The 22,608-nt window shown below is 45.7% G+C and overlaps 1 protein-coding gene across 1 annotated transcript in view; it reads right to left on the reverse strand.

Moving 5' to 3' along the window:
- The window catches only part of RALA (RAS like proto-oncogene A), a 66,412-nt gene that overhangs the window by 13,149 nt on the left and 30,655 nt on the right, over window positions 1-22,608 (reverse strand). Inside the window, exons 2-3 of the mRNA XM_047763075.1 lie at window positions 1,898-2,050; window positions 420-628 (exon numbers count right to left, since the gene is read on the reverse strand). Of these exons, the coding sequence (XP_047619031.1) occupies window positions 420-628; window positions 1,898-2,011 (323 nt within the window). The 5' untranslated portion in view covers window positions 2,012-2,050. The remainder of the gene's footprint in view (window positions 1-419; window positions 629-1,897; window positions 2,051-22,608) is intronic.

Raw genomic sequence — 22,608 nt, forward strand, 5'->3', positions numbered from 1 at the left:
GGCCGCCAGTCTACGGCGGCGTCACCCCTTTAGAAGCTGCCTTGTGCGGAGCACAACTACCCGGGGAGGAGGGCGGCGCTGTGCCCGCCCCGCGTGACCCAGGCGCTGGGCCCCAGGGACCCGCCCCGAAAGCGTCCCCATGGGTCAGAGCCCCTCCTGCGAGCCGAGCGCAAGGCCGACGGCAGCCGCGGCTCTGTGCTCCAGAGCGAGACCGTGAGCACCGCGCAGGGAGACGCCGGGCACGGAGACGCCGAGGGCACGGAGACGCGAGCAGCCGTGCGCCGGCCCCGGGAGGGCGGACGCCGGGTGCAGCGGCGGGCGTCTCGCGGGTGCCTGAGCGGAAATGAGCCCGGAGACCCGAGGGCCAGACCCCCGGGGAAGAAGCCGCCCCGCAGCGGAAGGTCACGCCGCCGACCCACCTGAAGTCGGCGGTGGCCGCGAAGGACTCCAGCTCCGTGATGGAGAAGACGCAGAGGAAGCCCTCGCCGCTGCGGAAGTAGTTGTCTCTGATGGCCGCGTAGTCCTCCTGGCCCGCCGTGTCCAGGATGTCGATCTGCACCTCCTCCCCGTCCAGCACCACCTTCTTCCGATAGCTGTCTGCCTTGGTCGGCTCGTAGTCCTCCACAAACTGGCAAAGACGAGAAGCCCGGGCGTTTTAAAATCATCTCCGACACCCACCATCCTTCCGGGGCGGAGGTCCCGTCACGGCTCAGCGGAAATGAACCTGCCTACCATCTCCGAGGACGCAGGTTCAAGGCCTGGCCTCGCTCAGTGGGCTAAGGATCTGGCGTTGCCGTGGGCCGTGGTGCAGGTCACAGACGCGGCTGGGATCCCGCGTGGCTGTGGCGTAGGCTGCAGCTCCAATCGGACCCCTAGCCTGGGAACCTCCATGTGCCGCAAGAGAAGCCCTAAAAAGACAAAAAAAAAAAAATCAAATAAAGTACCTTTTCACCTTTCCACTCCCCAATTTTTTTACCATCGTTGCCTGTAAGCAGGACAACTGATGGATGTGAGGGTTCTGCGTGTGCGAAAGAAATGTTGATAAGCAGTGAAAAGGGACACTGAGTGACAAAAATCTGCACAAGTGTTTCTCAGAAGATGCGGCCGAGCACTTGGTTCCTCATCTGAGACGGCTCTCCTTGGGAAGGCTGGGTACCTCCCCGAGGTTCTGTTTTCTCGTAACAGAGAAAGCACTGTTTTGAGGATTAAGAGAGGAACCATACCTCTTTGCCCCTATCTGGGAGGAAGAAAAATTGAGAAATGCTTAAATCTGATTCCCAACCCTTGAATCCTTTAGCCTTGGTAAGAGTCCTTTGGGGAAAGAACAATTGCCAGGCCTGGGCTAAGATCTTAACGCTGGGCAATGAATCCGATATAAACACACGCTCACTGATCTGTACCCCGTCTAGTAGGTTTATTATTTTATTTTTTATTTATTTTTAATTACTCAAATGAATTTATCACATCCATAGTTGTATAATGAATGTCTAGTAGGTTTACTTTAGGGACACAGCCTTGACGTGACCATGCCGAACACACAATAACTAACTGATGTTGCACTGAAGTTATTAAAAGACTCCTCTGTATGCGAACGTCAAGTCGGTCGGGTACTATATGCACCAGCTGTATTAATTCAAGGTGGGACTCCCCATGAAAACACGAAAAATGAAAAAGCCACAGACTGGGCAAAAACAGACACCGTTTCCAGTATGGTTCTGTTTTTTCAGAAGCATAAGGATTTTAAGGACCTTGAGTTCTTGACGTGTTAAATCAAGTTGTATACGAATGTTGGCTCTGAATACAAAAACAGAAAGAGATGAGGAGAAGCTTTCGAGGACTCTAAGAATCCACCCAAAACCACACCCCAACAAAGCTAGAGGACTCCTGAGGTACCCACCTCGTCGTACATGAACTGCAGAGTCAGAGCGGACTTGCCCACGCCGCCGCTGCCCACCATGATGACCTTGTGCAAGGCCAAGGAATTCTGGCCCTTGGGCTTGTTTGCAGCCATCTCGCGTCACAGGGTGTTCACCAAAGGCTTAGGAAGAATCTAAGGAAATGAAGGAACGAGCAATGTGCAATACAGTCTTCCTCCGAATTCCGGCGTAGCAAAGAGAGAGGATGTCCCTAGGCTTCGAGAGATTACTTTCACCCTGCAGTGACTTCAGACAGATGGCCAATGCAGCGTGCTCACTTGGGGGAAGAGCCACTCATTGGAGAACACCATGGCAATAAGACAGGGACATGACCCAAGGGCTTTCAGTAAGGAGCTTCGTGACCGAAAGTGAAACCGTCCCAACGCGATCACATGCCGACAACCGCGGAGTCTCGGGGGTACCGGAGGCCCGTCACACAGGTTACACGACAGGCGGAACGAGCGCTCTTTTCATAGTAACCCCTACTGGCAATAATTGGAGAGACGTTTCTTCTAATTTCAGTAAGAAACTGAGCAACCAAACTCTTTCCGGCCACCTGCTAGTGGACGTAGAAACAGAATCTAAAACCGTACACCCGGCTCCTGAGTGTCACGATTCTGGAACATCTGTGTATCTCGGGATGGACGGCTCAACCGAATACCACACCTCCATCTAGTGGCCTCGTTTCCTCACTTTCCTTCGAACGTGCCGCGTTTCCTCCATCCAGGGGCCCCGTGTGGAAAGACCAGCTTCCCCAGAAGCTGAGGTGGTGATGCTCGCTCATGGTGCCCAGGTGCCTCTGGCCATGGTACCAGGTCTTAGAAAAAGAGGCGGTGAGGCCATGGCAAACACCGATTCTATACAGAGGCCCCCATGGGAGACTGGTTTTTGGTTTTCTTTTTTGCGGTTTCTTTTTGCTTTTATTTTTAAGGGCCATACCCGCAGCATATGCAAGTTCCGAGGGTAGGGGTTGACTCGGAGCTACAGCTGCCGGCCTACACCACAGCCACAGCAACGCCAGATCCGAGTCACATCTGCAACCTACAACACAAGCTCACGGCAATGTCGAATCCTCAACCCACTGAGCGAGGCCAGGGATGGAACCCACATCCTCGTAGACCCTAGTCGGGTTCAGCGGGTCCTGAGCCACGAAGGGAAGGCCAAGGAGACTTCGTTAACAGAGGTTCGAGGGGGCGCCCGTCCTCCTGAGCGCCTCTCTGACTTGCTTGGTCAGGGCACAGCTCTCCCAAGCTGCATCTTGCGGGAACACCCCCTGCCTGCCCACCACTCCACCCTGTACCAGCCTCGCCCAGCGGGGCTGCGTCAGCCCCACACTGGTCTCTCCTTCAGCTCTGCACATGCTCTTCTCTGCCGCGCAGCCTTTGCCACGCAGCTCCCCCATCTGGCATATGCATTCTCATCAACCCCTCTGGGCTTTGGGGCAGCCTTACCTGAAACACTCAGCCTACCTCAGACTCTCCCCAGCCCCGTGCTCACGTGGCATCTGATGCTTTTCCTTCATAACCATCCCCACAAGTTGAAATCGTCTGAGCATGTGAGTTGTTTAGCATGGGTCTTCTTTCTTAAGAACCAGCAGTAGAGTGGGTACCTGCTGGGGCCGTGTCTGTGTGGTTTGCTTCGTGCTTCGGGTAAGCAACATGGCTTGGCCAAGTCAGTCATGCAGGACATGAGCCTGACTTCGCCTCGGGGAGTGCTCCGGGCTGCACTGCTATACAGCAGCTGCTGCTACGGGAGAGTCACTCCCAAGTTCGGGTGAGGAGGTCTGTGCCTCACGCAGTGGCTGTTCAGGGCACCCAAGAGCTGGGCACTGCTTAGGCTGCCCCAGAAACCATGGCCACATGCCCAACTGCCCCATACGGAAAAGCCTTGAGGAAAAAAAAAGCAACCCATAATCCTGCTTTCCGCTTGACAACATGACTGCTATACTTCGTCAGAGACGGCTGCGATCTGCACAGAGCCTAAGTGAGATCACGGTCTGTGTGCAATTTGCGATTCTGGGTTTTTTTTAGTTTTTGCTTTTTAGGGCCGCACCCATGGCGTGTGGAAGTTCCCAGGCTAGGAGCTAAGTAAGAGTTGCAGCTGCCGGCTTAGGCCGTAGCCACAGCCCTGTGGGATCCGAGCCGAGTCTGCAGTCTACACCGCAGCTCACGGCAATGCCAGATGACGAACACGCTGAGTGAGCCCAGGGATAGAACCTGCGACCTCACGGATACTAGTTGGGTTTATCACCGCTCAGCCATAATGGGAACGCCTGCTCCTGGCATTCTTATCAACATTTTAGCAGAGGGAGCTTGAACTGTGCAGTGTAGGGTAAAGAATCCACATTTGGAGGCTGGACGTTCAATTTTACCTAATAAACAAGGATCGAGCCCCTCTTTTTCCTGGATGCCAAGAACATGATCATTGGATTCTGAAAACTCTCACCATTTCTGAGCAGTGATAGTCAAACAGCGCAGTTCAGATCAGTAACTGAAAGTCGAAAAGCTCTCCTGTTTGAGCAAGTTTATGGAGCACATGCTGCTGCTCATGTTCCTCAAATGCATCAGCAAACGTCGTCTTTCTCATCACTGTGATCTTTACTTGCCGGCAGCCATAACCATCTCGTGGCTGCGTAAGGACTCTCTTTAAGACAGTAACACCACAGGAGCTCAGGGTGTTACCACAGCATTAAGTGAAGAGCTGAGCACGTGTGTTTCGTTTGTGTTTTTTGTCTTTTCTAGGGCAGCAGCTGCGGCATATGGAGGTTCCCAGGCTAGGAGTCGAATCAGAGCTGTAGCCCCCAGCCTACACCGCAGCTCACGGCAACTCGGGATCGAGCGCTGTGTCTGTGACCTACACTGCAGCTCACGGCAACACCGGATCCTTGACCTGCTGAGCGAGGCCAGGGATCAAACCCGCAACCTCATGGTTCCTAGTCAGATTTGTTAACCACTGAGCCACGACAGGAACTCCGAGTGTGTGTTTTTAAAGCAAAACATTTAGCAGTTATACCGACTGGGTAGAAACATCTTCCCTTCCAGAACAACGTACAATGCAGTCTGTGGCTTAGACAAAGCAGGGGTCCCAAAGCCGTCTTCCCAAAGTGCAAAAGCCCCTCAGAACTACTAGCACATCCCATTCTACCCAAGAAAGCGGCTCCCTAAGGCCCTGTCCCCATTTCAAAATCCTGGCTTTCCACAACTTAGCCCTTAGTCCAGATGTTGGAACTTTAGACAATGTACACGTAAGTAAGCAAAGCCTATTAGTGCTCTAAGTACAATGAAGCAGACACGGGCCACTGGGAGAAAGGGCCAGGGAGGGGCTACTTTAACCAGGATGGTCGTGGGTGACTCCTCCGAAGAGGCAGCCTGTGAGCTGAGACCTGAACTGGATAAAGGAACCCGCTGCCTCTGAGGGAAGAGCATTCCAGACCCAGGAAGGACAAGTGCAAGACCTCAGATGGGGAGGGCCTGCCGTGCTCCAGGGGCCAGAGGAAGAGCGGAGTGGATGGAGCCCCGTGAGCAACGGCAGTGCTCACAGGAGGGGAGCTTGCGAGGGAGGAGAGGCCAGATCATAAAAGCCTTGAAGGCCGTGGAAAGATGCCTGCATTTTATTCTAATTGTAATGAGAAGACTGTGGGGTGTGTCTAAGCAGGATTAGGACATAATTTATGTTTTTAAAAAGATGACCCTGCCAGGTGTGTGGCGAATGGATGCTGGCTGTGCAGGTGCTGAGAAAGCAAAGGGGTTTATCCCATCATCCGTGACCAGGTTTGGCAAGGTGGAGGCTGCCAGTGACCTTGGGAAGGGTCACGTCACTGCAGCCTGAACGGGGTGGGCTGAGGAGAAAACAGAAGCTGCAGAAAATGGACTTTCACTCAGAAGATGAATGGAGACACGGGCCACAGATCGACATGGATTTTTGTTTGGATTGCTTTTTAACTATAACTACGGGATGTTTACATGAAAATCATCTAAAAGAGGCAGAAGCTAATGATGAAGAAGGGAAGGCGCCTCTAGGAGCAGATCAGGGGACTTGAGACCCAGGGCGCCCAGGAGCAGGTATAATAGAAGGTGCGGTAAAGCAGAGAACAGGGGTACAGGTTTGGGCGGCAGACAGATTTGGCTATTACTTTGCTTCCTCAATGAAATACGATTCACAGAGCAATATTGTGAGGAGCTAGAATTCAAAAGCAAGCCTGTCTAGACAGGTTAAGGGAACAGAAGATACAGAAATAGATTCAAGGACACACCAGAGTGTGTAATAAAGGCATTTCAGATGCAGGGTCAGGGAGGGAAGCCGGGAGGATAAGTCAGTGCACGGTGCTGGGTAACTGGTGGCCACACAGAAAACATACATTGGACCCTGTCTCCTCACACCGATATAAACTGTGAGCAAGAAAATAATAACAAAAATAAATTGTGAGCACATCAAAGATTTATATGACAAAACGAAATCACAAAAGCACCAGGAAAAAAACCCACAAAAATTTTGTTTTATAATCTTAGAAAGGGAAAGGCATAAAGTGTTACATAAGAAGTCATAAAACAACTTTGATAAATTTTACTGCTCAAAACAATTTCTACGTGGTAAAATCTTTTATAAGTAAAAAGGTAAACTGAGGACTATATTTGCAATTCACTTCAAAGATAAGAGGCAATTTCTCTCTATAAAGAGTTATTAGAAATAAGACCAACAACTCTAAGAAAATGGGCAAAAAATATGAACTGTCACGGAAAGGGAAATACAAATGCTTGAATATGCTCCGGCTTTTTGCTGAGAAGAGAAATACAATTAAGATTAGCTGGGAACATCACTGTTTTACCCAAGAGACCTGTAACAGTATCGCACAAGGGCTAACAAGCTGTAGCCCCCGTGGCCTGCTTTTTGTGTGGCCTGAGGCTAAGAATGGTTTTATGTTTTTGAAGAGTTATAAACAAAACGAAGCATAACCAGGAAGAACATGCAACAGAGAAAGTATGTGGCCCCGAAGATGTTTACTCCCTGTCCTAAACAGAAAAAGCTTATCCCTGGGAGTTCCCATTGTGGCTCAGAGGTAATGAATCTCACTTGTGTCCATGTGGATGCAGGTTCAATCCCTGGCCTCACTCAGTGGGTTAAGGATCTGGCATTGCCTTGACGTGTGCTGTAGGTTGAAGATGTGGCTCGGATCCCACGTGGTTGTGGCTGTGATGTAGGCCAGCAGCTACAGCTCCAATTCAACCCCTAGTCCGGAAACTTCTATAGGCCATGGGTGCAGCCCTAAAAAGCAAAAAAAAAAAAAAAAAAAAAAGGGAAAAAAAAGGAAAAAAAAGAAAAAAGAGAGAGCGAGAGAGAAAAGGCTCGTCTCTCCCTGGTGCGGCAGAGGTATAAATGGAAACATAGAATAACTAGTAACCATAAAAAAAAAAAAAAAGGAGTTCCCGTCATGGCGCAGTGGTTAACGAATCTGACTAGGAACCATGAGGTTTCGGGTTCGATCCCTGCCCTTGCTCAGTGGGTTAGGGATCCGGCGTTGCCATGAGCTGTGGTGTAGGTTGCAGACGCAGCTCGGATCCCGCATTGCTGTGGCTCTGGCGTAGGCCAGTGGCTACAGCTCCGATTCAACCCCTAGCCTGGGAACCTCCATATGCCTCGGGAGCGGCCCAAGAAATAGCAACAACAACAACAACAACAAAAAAAGACAAAAGACAAAAAAAAAGACACTCTTTACCCACTGATATGCAGGGAGCTCAAACATCATTAAAGTGAAAAAAACAAGATATAGAACAATGTACCCTGTATGCTACAAATTGCAAAAAAGGTGAGAAAAAAAGATTATTTCGAAGTTTCTTGTTTTTATATCTGAAAGGATATAAAAACGTAGCAACATCCTGTGAGGGTGGAAATTAAGTCACTGGTGGAGAGAAGTGGGATAATGGCTTTCTACTAATTACCACTGTGATTTTTGTTATCATGTGAACATGTCTTATTTTAAAATTACAATTAGTTACAAAATAAGCTAATAACAGGAGCCTGCTTATTTTCTGCCCTCACTCGGAAAAAGTGCAATTAACTACTTTCTTGGTACAAACTAGGCACTGGAGGAATGACCCTGAATTTTAAGTGAAATGTGACTTCTCCGTGTGTGTTCACAGACTCCTGTTTCCCCCTTCGAGTAACGAGACAGGAACCCGCATTTCAAATTGTTTGGTTTATTTGCTTCAACTATCTTCTACCTTTTACGGTTCAAAAAAATTTTTTTTAAATTACAAAACTGCCGCCCCCCCCCGAGTAACATTATATTTCCATGACTTACATATTATTAATTTTGCTTTTAAGGCTGTACTTGCGGCATATGGAAGTTCCCAGGCTGGGGGTCGAATTGCTGCAGCTGCCGGCCTACACCACAGTCACAGCCACGCGGGATCCAAGCTGCATCTGAGACCTACACCACGGCTCATGGCTACTCTGGATCCTTATCCCACTGAGCAAGGCCAGGGATCAAACCCACATCTGCATGGATACTAGTCAGGTTCGTTTCCACTGCGCCACAAAGGGAACGCCAAGATTTCCTTTTTTCCGTGGCTGAATGACACTCCATTGTGAGTGGGTGTGCACATGCGTGTGTGCACGTGTGTCTGTGCCACGTTTCCTTCATCCGTTCATTAATGGGCATGTTGGTGCTCTGTGTCTTGCCTACTGCAAACAATGCTGCAATGAACATGGGGGTGCATGCATCTGAGTCAGTGTTTTCGTTTTTTTTTTGGATAAATACCCAGAAGCAGAACTGCTGGATGATGTGGTAGTTCTATTTTTTAAAAGTCCTCAAATAATACCATAGAATCTATTGGGTTATGATAGGCTTCCAGTTTTCAACCTTACCGTTAACTCTGCTTCGCCCAGAAGCTAGACACCTATGCAGTGCTCGCAATGGTGCCTTAAATTAGGAAGCACCTAACTTCTCCTCCCTCCCCCCCCTTCCTCCATCACAACTACATCGAGCATGTGTGGCACAGTTCTAGGTACTGGGGACACGGAGTTGAATTCTATACGCCTAGACTGTCTTACGGTTCTTGGTATCAGAAGTCCAAAATGAATCTTAAGGGGCTAAAGTCAAGGTGTCTGCAGGGCAGGTTCCTTCTGGAGGCGGCAAGGAAAATTGTTTCCTACTTCTTCCACTTGTAGAGACTGGCTTTCCTTGGTCCCTGGCGGCGTCACTACAATCTCTGCTTCCTGGCCATGCAGGCTTCTCCTCCACTGTAGTCAAATTTCCCTCTGCCTTTTTTTATTTTTTTTATTTTTAACATTTACTTTTTAATTTTTTAAATTTTTTATGAATTTTATTATATTTATAGTTTTGTACAGTGATCATCACAACCCAGTTTTATAGCATTTCCATCCCCTTCTGCCTCCTCTTATAAGGAGACTTGTGACGGGGACTTGTGGTCACGTTTAAGGCCCTCAAGGAAAACGCAGAAAAATCATCCCCAAAGCCTTAACTTAATCACACCTGCAAAACCCCTTTTGCCACAGGAGGTAATATTTAGATTCTGGGGACCAGGACAGGGGTCTGGTCAGGTCATTGTTCAGCCTCCCTCACCCAAGAGGAAGCGGGTCATGGCGCCTCACACCACCCGTCTTCCACCCAAACTCTAACCTATTTTAAACTGTATGAAAATTTCTAAGAAACAATCCGTTCTCCAATATTTAATAAGGAATACTCTTCCAAGTAAGACATCAAACACACCCTGTCCAGTAAGAACAAAAAAACCAATGATCTTTGTATTTCCAGAGTTTACTATTACCTTTTTAGACTTTGAAAATAAAGACAATCATTATTAGGCTTTAGTTTAACAAAACGAGTAGCTGGTAAAAGTTCTTACTGGGAGATTCCTTGTTAATAAAAGAGATTAAATGAAGCATCTCCCCCCACTCCAATTTGAAGAGTGTATCAAAGGCTGTGATCCCTAAGGTTCAGTTCCTATCGACTCATCGCAAACCACTACTGAGCACGAGGAGGCCAAATTAGCGACTCACCCTCAAAATGGAAAGTGTTTCATATGCATAACTCATAAATGACACCCCCTATCTGCAACAAGAATACCTGCTCAAGGAGCTCCTGTTGTGGCACAGTGGAAACAAAGCTGACTAGTATCCATGAGGATGCAAGTCTGTCCCCTGGCCTCGCCCAGTGGGTTAAGGATCTGGTGTTGCTGTGAGCTGTGGTGTGGGTCAAAGACGTGGCTTGGATCCCACACTGCTGTGGCTGTGGTGCAGGCCCCTAGTCTGGGAACTTCCATGTGCCCCGGGTGGCTGTGGCCCTAAAAAGCAAAAAAACAGAAGCAAAAACAAAACAAAAAAAGAAAAGAATACCTGCTCAGTAAAGGAATTCAGTTTAAAATAATTTTAGAAGAGCTAGAATATACTTGATCAAGAAAGCAAGATACAGAATTCTATTCTGAAAGAGATCTGAGACTTTGGGTTTATTACCAGGTACAGATAATATCACTGGCACATTTCTCCAACCATTTAAGGAATAGGTATTATTAATACTATTTAATGTTTTACAACATAGATAGAGCCTCCAAAGAATCCAGCACATTAGAAGAATAAACCAAAGTGACCAAGCAGGATTCGACCAGATACGCAAGAATGTCTATATGTTAGGAAGTCAATGCAATTCTTCCTATTAATAGATGAGAAAAGTCAAAGATTATTTCTACATTATCAGGAATGACATTTGATAAAATTCACAGTCCACTTCCTATACTGATAATATAATTTCACACTTAGGCCAAAGGAATCAACTAAAAGTTACTATAGATTTCAAAGGTAATTGGTTATAAAATCAATCCAGACAAAACTACAATTCAAAAAGGTACATGCATCCTTATGTTCACTGCAGCCCTATTCACAATAGCCAAGATATGGAAACAACCTAAATGTCCATCAACAGATGAATGGATTAAGAAGATGTGGTACATGTACACACTGGAATACTACTCGACCAAAGAAAAGAATGAAATAATGCCATTTGCAACATGGATGTGACTAGAGATTATCATACTAAATGAAATAAGTCATAAGAAGAAACACAAATGCTATATATTACCACTTAGATGTGGAATCTAAATTATGGCACAAATCAACCTACCTACAAAACAGAAACAGACTCAGACATAGAGACTTGTGGATGCCGAAGGGAAGGAAGGAGAGAGTGGGACGGACTCAGAGTTTGGGGTTAGTAGAGGCAAACTAACACATTTAGAATGGACAAACAATAAGGGCCTACTGTACAGCGCAGGGAACCACATCCAGTCTCTTGGGATGGGCCATGACGGAAGGTTACTTGAGAAAAGGAATGTACATATGCGTACGACTGGATCACCCTATGCTGGACAGCGGAAGCTGACACAATGTTGCAAATCAACTCCACTTTAATAAAGAAAATGATAAATGGTTATACGATCAGTATGTTATATAAAAAGATAAGTTTCTTGTCAAATAACTGGTTAGATATATAATGCAAGTCTCTTTACGACAAGACTCACAAAGACTATATACAACTAAGAATAAAAGGAACAAAAAACTATGTAAGATATTCATGAAGGGAGTTCCCTTAGAGGCTCAGCGGTTAACAATCCCAACTAGGATCCATGAGGATTCGGGTTCAATACCTGGCCTTGCTCAGTGGGTCAAGGATCTGGCACTGCTGTGAGCTGTGGTGTAGTTCACACACTCGACTTGGATCCTGCATTGCTGTGGCTGTGGCATAGCCCGCCAGTTGCAGCTCCTATTCAACCCCTAGCCTGGGAACTTCCATATGCCACAGGTGTGGCCCTAAAAAGCAAAAAATAAAAAATAAGTAAAAACAAGGGTTTTTTGAAAGCAGGTTTCCAAAATTAGTATGGTAATCAATGTTGTGCATTCTTTGTATGGTTTGGATGAGTGGGTAGTATATCTAATTAGCTCTTAATCTATCCTCCTCTAATTAATATCATGTCCTATTGTCTCTCCTGTCTCTGTTGCTACTGACTCAAGCTTACAGTCTTTTCAGGACTCTATGGGGAACAAAGATTCCACTTGCAGCTTCCCTCATGGGTATGCTGGGCTGGGACTTCCTCCACCCAGGTTCATCCTCCAACACCATCTGTTTTCTGTCTTCTGGAACCTGGAAAGTCTCTGTTTTGCTGATGGTCACTCCATCTGTTCTCATTCTCGGTTATGGATTTACAAATGTCTGCCTGCAAATTTCCCCCCCCCCCCCCCCCCCCCCGTCATTTCACAGGGAGCTGGGGCTACAAAGGAACAGGACACAGTAATTTAGTCCATTGGCTTTCCCTGTAAATGAGTTAAAATCAAGAGCTGATTTAATTTGGAATCCCCAAATACTTCAAATTTAGGAACTATGAAAATCTCTATTAAAGACATCTAATTAAAATTAGACTGAGGGTTTTGTTTTTGTTTTTGTTTTTTTTTTTGCGGAGCAAAGAAAACCATAAACAGAATGAAGAGATAACCTACTGAAATGGGAGAAAATATTTGCAAATGATATGACCGATAAGGGATTAATATCCAACATATATAAACAGCTCATACAACTCAACATCGAAAAAGCAAATAACCTGATTAAAAAGAATGGAGAGAAGAACTGAATAAACATTTTTTCCAGAGGAGGCGCAGATGGCCAACAGGCACATGAGAAGATTCTCAGCGCTTGCTAATCATCAAGAAAATGCAAATCAGAACCAGTGATAATCACCTCACACTGGTCAGAATGGCTATCATCAAAAAGACAACCAATACATGTGAGCAAGGATGTGGAGAACAGGAAACCTCACACGCTGGTGGTGAGAATGCAAACTGCTGTGGCCACCGTGGAAAACAGCATGAAAAACAGAACTACCGTATGTGATCCCGTAACTCCATTCCTGGGTATAGACATGAAAAAAAATGAAAACACCAATTCAAAAAGATACATGCACCCCAACGATCACAGCAACATTATTTACAATCGCCAAGATACAGAAGCAACCTAAGTTTCCATCAACAGATGTACAGATAAAGAAGATATGGTATATATACACAAGGGAATACTACACAGCCATAAAAAGAACGAAATGTTTGCCATTTGCAGCAATATGGATGGATATGGAGAGCATTATGCTAAGTGAGATAAGACAGAGAAAGACAAATACTGTAAGAAAAATGCAGCAAACTAGTGAATATAACAAAAAATAAACAGACTCACAGACACAGAGAACAACTAGTGGTTACCAGTGTGGAAAGGGAAGGGGGGAAGGGCAATCAACAGGTAGGGGAACAAAGAGGTAAAAATTATTAGGTAGAAGATACAAGAATATACTGCACAACACAGAAAATAGAGCCAATACTTTATAATCACTATAGTGTATACCTGGGACTTAAATACTACTGTCCAACAATTACCATAAAAAAAATGAGTTTAGCCTGAATTTTAAAGAATACAAGTTATTAAAGAGTTCCTGCCATGGCGCAGCAGAAACGAATCCTATCAGGAACCATGAGGTTGCGGGTTCAACCCCTGGCCCTGCTGTGAGCTGTGGTGTAGGTCGCAGATGCGGCTCGGATCCTGAGTTGCTTTGACTCTGATGTAGGCCGGCAGCTGTAGCTCCGATTTGACCCTTAGCCTGGGAACCTCCATATGCCACTGGAGCGGCCCTTAAAAAAAAAAAAAGAATACAATTTATTCAGTACCAGCCATAAGAATACATCAGTCTGCCGATGTTAACTGAAGAAAGATGCCCAAGCTCCAAGTTACGAGGTGTTTTACTCGGAGACCTTAGCGAGGATGACAGCCTGGGAGGCAGCCTCTCAGACGCTCTGAGGACCTGGTCCAAAGAGAGGAGGGAGGAGCCAGGACACACAGGAGTCCCTGCTGAAAACCACCCACCCAACCCCGAGAACCACACACACACACACAAAGACACCTAACGTTAACGACTTCAGTGCTTTCTAGGTACGGGAAGACGCAGGAGTCTGGGCTCACCGAACGTACTCCTTAGACGTGCGTCCCAACTGTCTAGGGCCAGTATCCTGCTTTCCCCACCCTGAAGTCCCCTCGGGTGCACTGCAAGGGTGCCTACAGTGGCTTTTTACAGCTTGATGGCAGGCGACATTCGTGGTTTACCGGAACAGCAGATCACATTTTTTCTCTGTCCCCACAACAACTGGGTGACCAAGAATCACCAACAAGGAAGTAGTTAGGATTCGGCTACATCTGGCATAAAAGGGGTGGGAGTGAGGCACAAGAGGGAGAGCAGAGAAAGGAGGGCCAGTAGCGGGCATCACTAGAGAGGAGCCTGGAAATGATTCCGTCCTGCCGTTGTCTTTAGCTCGGGACAGTTAGCTGAACTCAGTTCTCAGGGAGCCTACTGATGAGTTACGGCCCTGCAAGTTACGGGCCCTGACACTCTGCTAACAAACCAGGAATTCAAGGCTAACGTTTAACTCTACAGTAAAAAAGAAAAACTCCCTTTGGGTCCATTGGCCTTTACTAAGGCTCTTTAACAGATCACCCACTGAATTTCTACTTCATGGAATTGTTGTTGAACAGCCAATTCTTTTTAAAGAATAACAAGGAGCCACTAAAGAACGAGAAAGAAAGAAAATGCAAACTAGTAACCGCTGAAATCCTGGCTTGCTCTGCACAGCACCATGTTAACCTCATCGTATGCGTGATAAGATGCTCACTGTTGAGTGTGGTTCAACAAATACATAGGAAATACCATTTTTTATTTTTATTTTTTTGGCCGAGCCTGTGGCACGTGCAAGTTCCTGGGCCAGGGACTGAACCCAAGCCACAGCAGTACCCAGAGCCACCGCAGTGACAGCGCTGGGTCCTTAACCTCTAGGCCACCAGAGAACCCCAGGAATATCAGTTTTTAAATTAAAAACTTCCTCTGGGAGTTCCCGTCGTGGTGCAGTGGTTAACGAATCCGACTAGGAACCATGAGGTTTCGGGTTTGATCCCTGGCCTCGCTCAGCGGGTTAAGGATCCAGCGTTGCCGTGAGCTGTGGTGGAGGTCGCAGACGCGGCTCGGATCCTGCACTGCTGTGGCTGTGGCGTAGGCCGGCAGCTACAGCTCCGATTCGACCCCTAGCCTGGGAACCTCCTTATGCCGCGGGAGCAGCCCAAGAAATGGCAAAAAGACAAAAAGACAAAAAAAAAAAAACTTCCTCTGACAATGAACACAAGGAATATATTATATGAACTTATATTTAATGGTAACTTTATATCATCAGTTAAATTCTCCCCTGAGCACCTGTGTACCACAGGTTCACTTCCAAGGGCTCTGCTGAGGGCGGTGAACACTCCTCGTCTTACCTGGAGGGCTCACCGCCCAGCCGCCCACACACGCAGCACACACGCATGCACGCGTGGGACGGGGGCTCCTTCCTCCCGCAACGATTTTCCACGATCTCAAAAGCAATGCGTGTTCATCACAGAGAACGCGGAGAGTGAGGGGGCGAGTCACCGTGTGTTCCTACCACTCACGGTTAATATTTTTGAATTTGTATCTTCTTCTAGGACTACCTTATATGAAGCATTTAACCAGTCATATGGTTCAAGAAACTGGGAGAAACATTTGAAGGAAAGCAGACGAGAGAAAAGGAGATTTAAAAGACTGTAGCATCTAGAGATGGGACAATGACATTCGAAGAAAATAAACATTTTTTTCATTTATCGAGTGTTTATGACAGATACTTTTTCAACTACTTGAATATCTCACAAAATTCTTAAAAGACTTAATAACTACGATCCACTTTTTATAGGTGAAAAACCTGGGCCACACAGAACTTTAAAAAAAGTCTCAAATCACACTGCTGATGTGGAATCAGGATTTAAAAAAATCCAGATTCTAAGTGTTACCACCTAAAGTTTACTACACTGTGGAAGAAAATCCTAAGAATGACTTTTTAACAAAGCTTGGGACACAGACAGTTTTAGATGCAATTTCTTTTAAAGATAAACAGATAATTCTCATGGGTATTAACAGAAAAACTACCCACATCATTTTATCTGAGTTATAAAGTCCATGGCACAAGAAGAGGGATAATCCTATCAGAAAAGCCGTACTGCAACTGCATTCATGAATGCGGAAAGTCATGAAATACTGACGCCGGAGTTTTACCTCTTAATAAAACAACAATCCACTAGAGCTAAATGTTTTATCCCAGAAATACAATAATAGCTTAATATTAAGAATGCTAGAAAATAATATAATCACATCAGGCCCAATGAGAAGAGCCATATAATCAACACGAGAGAGAAGAAAAAGACATCAGAAAGAACGCAATATTCCTTCCCGATAAAAAGGTTTCTGAATTAAACACCAGAGGCTGTCCATATGTATTTTTCTTCTTCTTTTTTTTTTTTTTTTTTTTGCTTTTTAGGGCCACACCCATGGCATATGGAGGTTCCTGGGCTAGGGGTCGAATTGGAGCGACAGCTGCCGGCCTATACCACAGCAACTCAGGATCCGGGCCCAGTTTAGGCCTACACCACAGCACATGGCAACACCAGATCCTTAACCCACCGGGCGAGGCCAGGGATCAAACCCGCAACCTCATGGTTCCTAGTCGGATTCATTTCCGCTGCGCCTCGACAGGAACTCCTGTCCATATGTATTTCTAACAAAATGCTTCACACACAAATTTGAAAGCCATTTTTGTACAGGAGCCACACTAAACTTCTATTTTAGAAAAGTATACTCGTGACGAAAGCAAGCACATTTCATGTATTGGGAAAATGCAAATGAGAGAGAACATGTTAGTGGGAGTTAGAAAAATTGCTCCAAATTCTCTTTTCTGGGTCTTACTATTTTTGTCTACAGCTGCCAGTGAACTAAGTGAAAGGTCTGCCCATAATTCTGGACTTATCTAAAGCCCACCTACTTGGAGATTTCAAAACAATGGTTAAAACTAAGAGGACAACACACAAATAACCATCAGTGAAGGGAGACAGTTGCTGTTCAAAGACCTCCTTCCATTTTCTCCCAGCTACATTAAAATTATGAATCATATAGAGAAACCGCACTGTGAGTCTAGTGAGTCAAGGAAGTTAATACTGAACTGCTGTCTGCTTACTACTGTTCATTCTCTTTTTCATGAACAGGCAAAAGAGTATCTGAAAAGCACAAAATTCTAACTTTAAGTTGTAGGAAAGATAATGTGAAGTTACAGACTAGGGGGAAAAGAGATTTGGGAATTCCCAGAAAATCAAGAAAATATCTTGTAGCACCTAGATTTCTCTTTCCAAGATTGAGTACTGATAAATCTTTTTTTTTTTTTGTCTTTTGTCTTTTTGTTGTTGTTGTTGCTATTTCTTGGGCCGCTCCTGCGGCATATGGAGGTTCCCAGGCTAGGGGTCGAATCGGAGCTGGAGCCACCGGCCTACGCCAGAGCCACAGCAACGCGGGATCCGAGCTGCATCTGCAACCCACACCACAGCTCACGGCAACGCCGGATCGTTAACCCACTGAGCAAGGGCAGGGACCGAACCCGCAACCTCATGGTTCCCAGTGGGATTCGTTAACCACTGCGCCACGACGGGAACTCCATGAGTACTGATAAATCTTAATTTGAGATTTGATCACATCTTAAAGCTAAAAATGAGAGTCCTCTGTAGAGTCATAACACCAAAGTTGCAGTTCATGACCAGACAACCGACTATATCAAGGACATACAGGAGTTCCCGCTGTGGTGCGAGTTAAGGATCCCGCGTCACCGCAGCTGTGGCCTGGATTCAGTCCCCGTCCTGGGATCGTCCACAGGCCACTGGTGCAGCCAAAAAACAAACAAACAAAAAACCCATACAGGTCTGTATTAAAAAAAAAAAAAAAAACCTATATTAAAATAAGAATAACCTGAAGGGAAAATTCTTTCACAAGTATTTTAAAGCTGGAATATGAGTTCGAACCATCTGGGAAGTCTCTTAAAAATATAATTATCCAGGACCTCTGCATGAAGAGTCTAACTCACTGGTCCAAGATGAGGACAGTGTATTTCTTGTAAAAAGCTGCCGAGATAATACCAATTGCATCTTGGTTAAGAATCACCGCTCTGTATGTACATCTATACAGCTAAGCCGTATGAACTGCCAACAGGAGATCTTTTTTTGTACATAAAAAAGCAATTTCATATGATTCATCTAATAGAAGGTGGCCAAGGATTAAAAACAGCTACCACTTACTGAATGTGCGACTTTGTATTGGCACCAAGTTCTTCCTAGCTGCTGTGGAAACTCTGATAACAGGAGACAACGGGGCACAGGCTGACTCTGCACTCGGAGGTGAGGGGACAGAGAGGCAGCTGAGAAAGAAGAGCAGCTGAGTCAGGTACGATGCCACCGGGCAAATTACTGTTCTGTTTGGGATAAAGACCATGGCGTTACAGATGTATCCATGGGGACAGGAGAGACGGGAGATGCTAATTTAAAACGAGCCCCGCGTTTAGCAGCTGACTGTGGTCGAGGAAGGGACCACCCTTCTCAGGAGTGTCCAACGAGTCTTTAAACATCGGGAACACAGACCAGAATGCAAGTCCTTCCACTGGAAGGGAAAGAGAGGGCTTTCTGGGGACAGTCATGGCTGATCAGGAACAGTTGGGAATCACAGGCCGGGCAGCAGCCCCATGCACAAGTAAACCCTCCCATCTTTCCAAACACCCAGTCGTACGTTTAAAATTGAAATATTATAACATGTGCACCTAAATTCAAACCAGTGGAGAGAAGCTGTAGTATTTCTGATACTGACTCACAAACTTTGAAAAACTTATGGTTTCCAAAGATTGGGGGGGTGGGGGAATGGGCTGTGGGTTTGAGATGGCAAGGCTACAAAATTGGGTTGTGGAGTTCCCGTCGTGGCTTGGTGGTTAACGAACCCGACGAGCATCCATGACAATGCGGGTTCCATCCCTGGCCTCACTCAGTGCGTTAAGGATCCAGCGTTGTGGTGAGCTGTGGTGTAGGTCGCAGACGAAGCCTGGATCCCATGTTGCTGTGGCTGTGGTGTAGGCAGGCAGCTACAGCTCTGATTGGACCCCTAGCCTGGGAACCTCCATATCTATGGGTGCGGCCTAAAAAAAACAAAACAACCCCCCCCAAAAGACCCCCCCAAAACTACACAGAATCAAAAAGCCCCAGGGCTGATCATGGGAGGATGAAGGGGGATAACGGTGCTCCTGGGCCCTCTCACTGGGCCTTAAATAATGGGAATAAATCACAAAATCTGGAGTTCCGTTGTGGCTCGGCGGGGTAAGAACCTGACTAGAATCTATGAGGATGTGGGTTCGATCCCTGGCCACACTCAATGTGTTAAGGGTCTGGTGTTGCTGTGAGCTGTGGTGTAGGTTGCAGACACGGCCCAGATTCCGAGGTGCTGTGGCTGTGGCGGAGGCCAGCAGCTGTAGCTCTGATTCGACCCCTAGCGGCCCTATTAAAAAAAAAAAAAAAAATTGGGTTGTGACGATCATTGTACAACTAAAAGTGTAATAAAACTGAGTAATAAAAAATTTAAAAAATAATAAAAAATAAACTTCCAGGGAAACAAAGAAAAAAATTTGTAACATTTCATTATCAGGCTTCAGCTAACGTAGACGATAATCTGATGATAAAAGAGATGACATTTGGAAGGTCTGGACCAGAGAAACTGAGATTTTCCTGGAGACCTCAAACAATATTCTTCGGTGGTATTCTAGTCTATTTCTTCCAATTTCACGTCTGATATGATCTTAGTAAGTTATTTTCATTTTTACCTAAAACTTTCACTGCAAGATATTTTTTAATGTCAGGTCAATACAATGCAACTAAGTAACCGCAGAAGAAAGTCTTTAAATAATCCAGTCCTGGAGTTGCCATTGTGGCTCTGTGGTAACAAACCCAATTAGTATCCAGGAGGATGTGGGTTCGATCCCTGGCCTCGCTCAGTGGGTTAAGGATCCAGCACTGCTGTGAGCTGTGGTGTAGGTTGCAGACACGGCTCAGATCCCACGTTGCTGTGGCTGTGGCGCAGGCTGGTGGCTACAGCTCCGATTTAACCTCTAGCCTGGGAACTTTCATATGCTGCACGTGCAGCCCTGAAAAGACAAACAACCACCACCACCCAATCCTCTCATTTTTCACATGAGGAAACAGGGGCTGGAGAAGGGTTATTAAGTCACTTGCAAGAAACTCAACAGCAAGTTGTGGCAGTTAAAATCGGAACTGACCCAGGGGTATGATCCAGCAGAGGCTACGAGTCTGTGCCAAGGCAGGCAGATTTGATGTGAAATCACTGTGTACTCACAGATGACTTCTGAAGCAAATATACTTACCCTCTCTCATGCCCGCATTCTACCCTTAAATCCAGGGTTCAGTTCAAGGGACGGGCTGAGCACATTTGTTCTTCTTGCTAACTGTTACCCACCTACACATCTCCACATTCACCCATCCATCATACTGGCGACTGACTCAACTAATGAAGTCAGTTTAACTAACCTCCTGAGGGATCTAGTAGTTTTCTGTTATGCCAGGTGTTCAAAAACGGGGTCTTGGTTACAACAGTGACAGGTGCTGAATGAAGACAAAGAGACTTGTTACAATAGACTCTCTGTAACAACAGAGCATTCTGGTTGCTAGATAACTGGCTGCTTTTCATAAATCACCTTTTTTCTCCTTTCTGAGTTCTTGGCGCTGTCAAGCAGGGACCTCAAAGAAGATCATTATTAACCAAATTAGTGAACCTTGACTCTAAAGGCTTGAAAGGAAAAAAAAAAAAATTAAAGCTTTTACATGCCTTGAGTTCACACTGAGAAACAGCCAGTACGAACAGATGAAGCCTATATTTGTTAAATCCCAGCAGACTAAATTCTTAGGCCTAAATATAGCTGTCATTCTCATAAAACCAAGAAGTAGCCAGAAACAAGAAAATTCAAGTAGTTCTGGGCTTTGAATTGCTAGTTATATTTTATTTTATTTTATTTATTATTTATTATTTTTTTTTGTCTTTTTGTTGTTGTTGTTGTTGTTGCTATTTCTTGGGCCGCTCCCGCAGCATATGGAGGTTCCCAGGCTAGGGGTCGAATTGGAACTATAGCCACAGGCCTACGCCAGAGCCACAGCAACGCGGGATCCGAGCTGCATCTGCAACCTACACCACAGCTCACGGCAACGCCGGATCGTTAACCCACTGAGCAAGGGCAGGGACCGAACCCGCAACCTCATGGTTCCTAGTCGGATTCGTTAACCACTGCGCCATGACGGGAACTCCTGAATTGCTAGTTATATTTTAGACAGGCTACAATTGTAATATACAAAGCCTGGCATCAAATATAAGATATCAGCATAGGGGTTTTGATCCTGCTACCCCCCCAAAACTATATACAAACTAAAATACCAAAGAGATTGACACAAATCCCCTCTGCCTTTTATATAAGCACAACCTATCACATTACAAAGTAAAATTACCTGGACGTGGCTTACTTAAAATCCCCCAGGTTCCACACTGCTCCGGGGTGAAAGTCAAATGCCTCCGTACTGTCTCCATTACCTGTCCCTCGTCTACTCTTCGCCCTAAACTTTACACGCCCCGATCCTGATGCATTTTTCAGTTTCTACGCGTGAAATACGTGTAGACAATTGGGGGAAGTTTGGATTAAATGATACCAAGTAAAGAGGATCTGTAGGTAGCTGCACACTGTGCTCCCAAGGAAGCTGAAGAGAGCCTGTAGGCACCGGCATGACACACTAATGACCCGAATAAAGAAATAAAAGGCAGCGTCGAAGTACGTTTGTAATAACCACAACATCTTCCTGGTGCTATGTTCCCACCCACACACCTTTTAATAATAGGAATAATAAACTAGGGTCACAGTATGAAGAAAAGATTAAGACACTGGAAAAGAAAAACTCCGGCTACCAAAAGTGTATCCAACTACTGTCTGCATAATTTAAAAAATTTTATGTGTAACAGCTTTACTGAGGTAGAACATAAGAAACCACACGTATTTCAAAGTTCGCCCCTCCCTTCCCCATTCCCTCCCTAATCCATCAATCTGCTTTCCGTAACTATAAATTAATTAGCATTTGCTAGACAAAATGTTTAGAATTTAAAACTAAAATTGCTGACAGTAGGTTAAGGATCTGGTATTATCACTCCAGTGGCTTGCGTGCCGGCTGTGGGGTGAGTTTGATCCCTGGCCCTCGAACTTCCACATGCCACAGGCCTGGCTTAATAAATCAATAAATCTAAAATTACTGAGAAAGAGAGAAAGAAAGGCAGATTTTCACTCACTGGCAGGATCTCAAAAGTGGAATGAGCTGTCTAACTTCCCATCAGAGAATTCAGGCAGAAAGAAAGGGAGGTAGGTAGACCGAGCTGATTAAATAATTCCTTCTCACGCCATACGCATTTCAGCTATTTCTAAGATGACTAATTTAATGCATATCTGATATGTGACACTGTGTTAAATCAATGGTGAAAGAAGGTCTTGACCCATATAACTTAATAAAAATGTTTACAGCTAAAACATTGTTGCCCAATAGGGTGATGCAAACGTGCGAGTAAAGAGAAAGACCCACTGTCCAAACAGAACCATTTCTGTGATGCATTCCCGGCCTTTCGACTGTTCTCCAGGCCTGAGTGGGTAATTTCTTGGTGGTTCCAGAGCATTTTAGACAAAACTTCTTCCC

Source organism: Phacochoerus africanus, chromosome 16, assembly GCF_016906955.1.
Source record: "Phacochoerus africanus isolate WHEZ1 chromosome 16, ROS_Pafr_v1, whole genome shotgun sequence".
Taxonomy (NCBI): domain Eukaryota; kingdom Metazoa; phylum Chordata; class Mammalia; order Artiodactyla; family Suidae; genus Phacochoerus; species Phacochoerus africanus.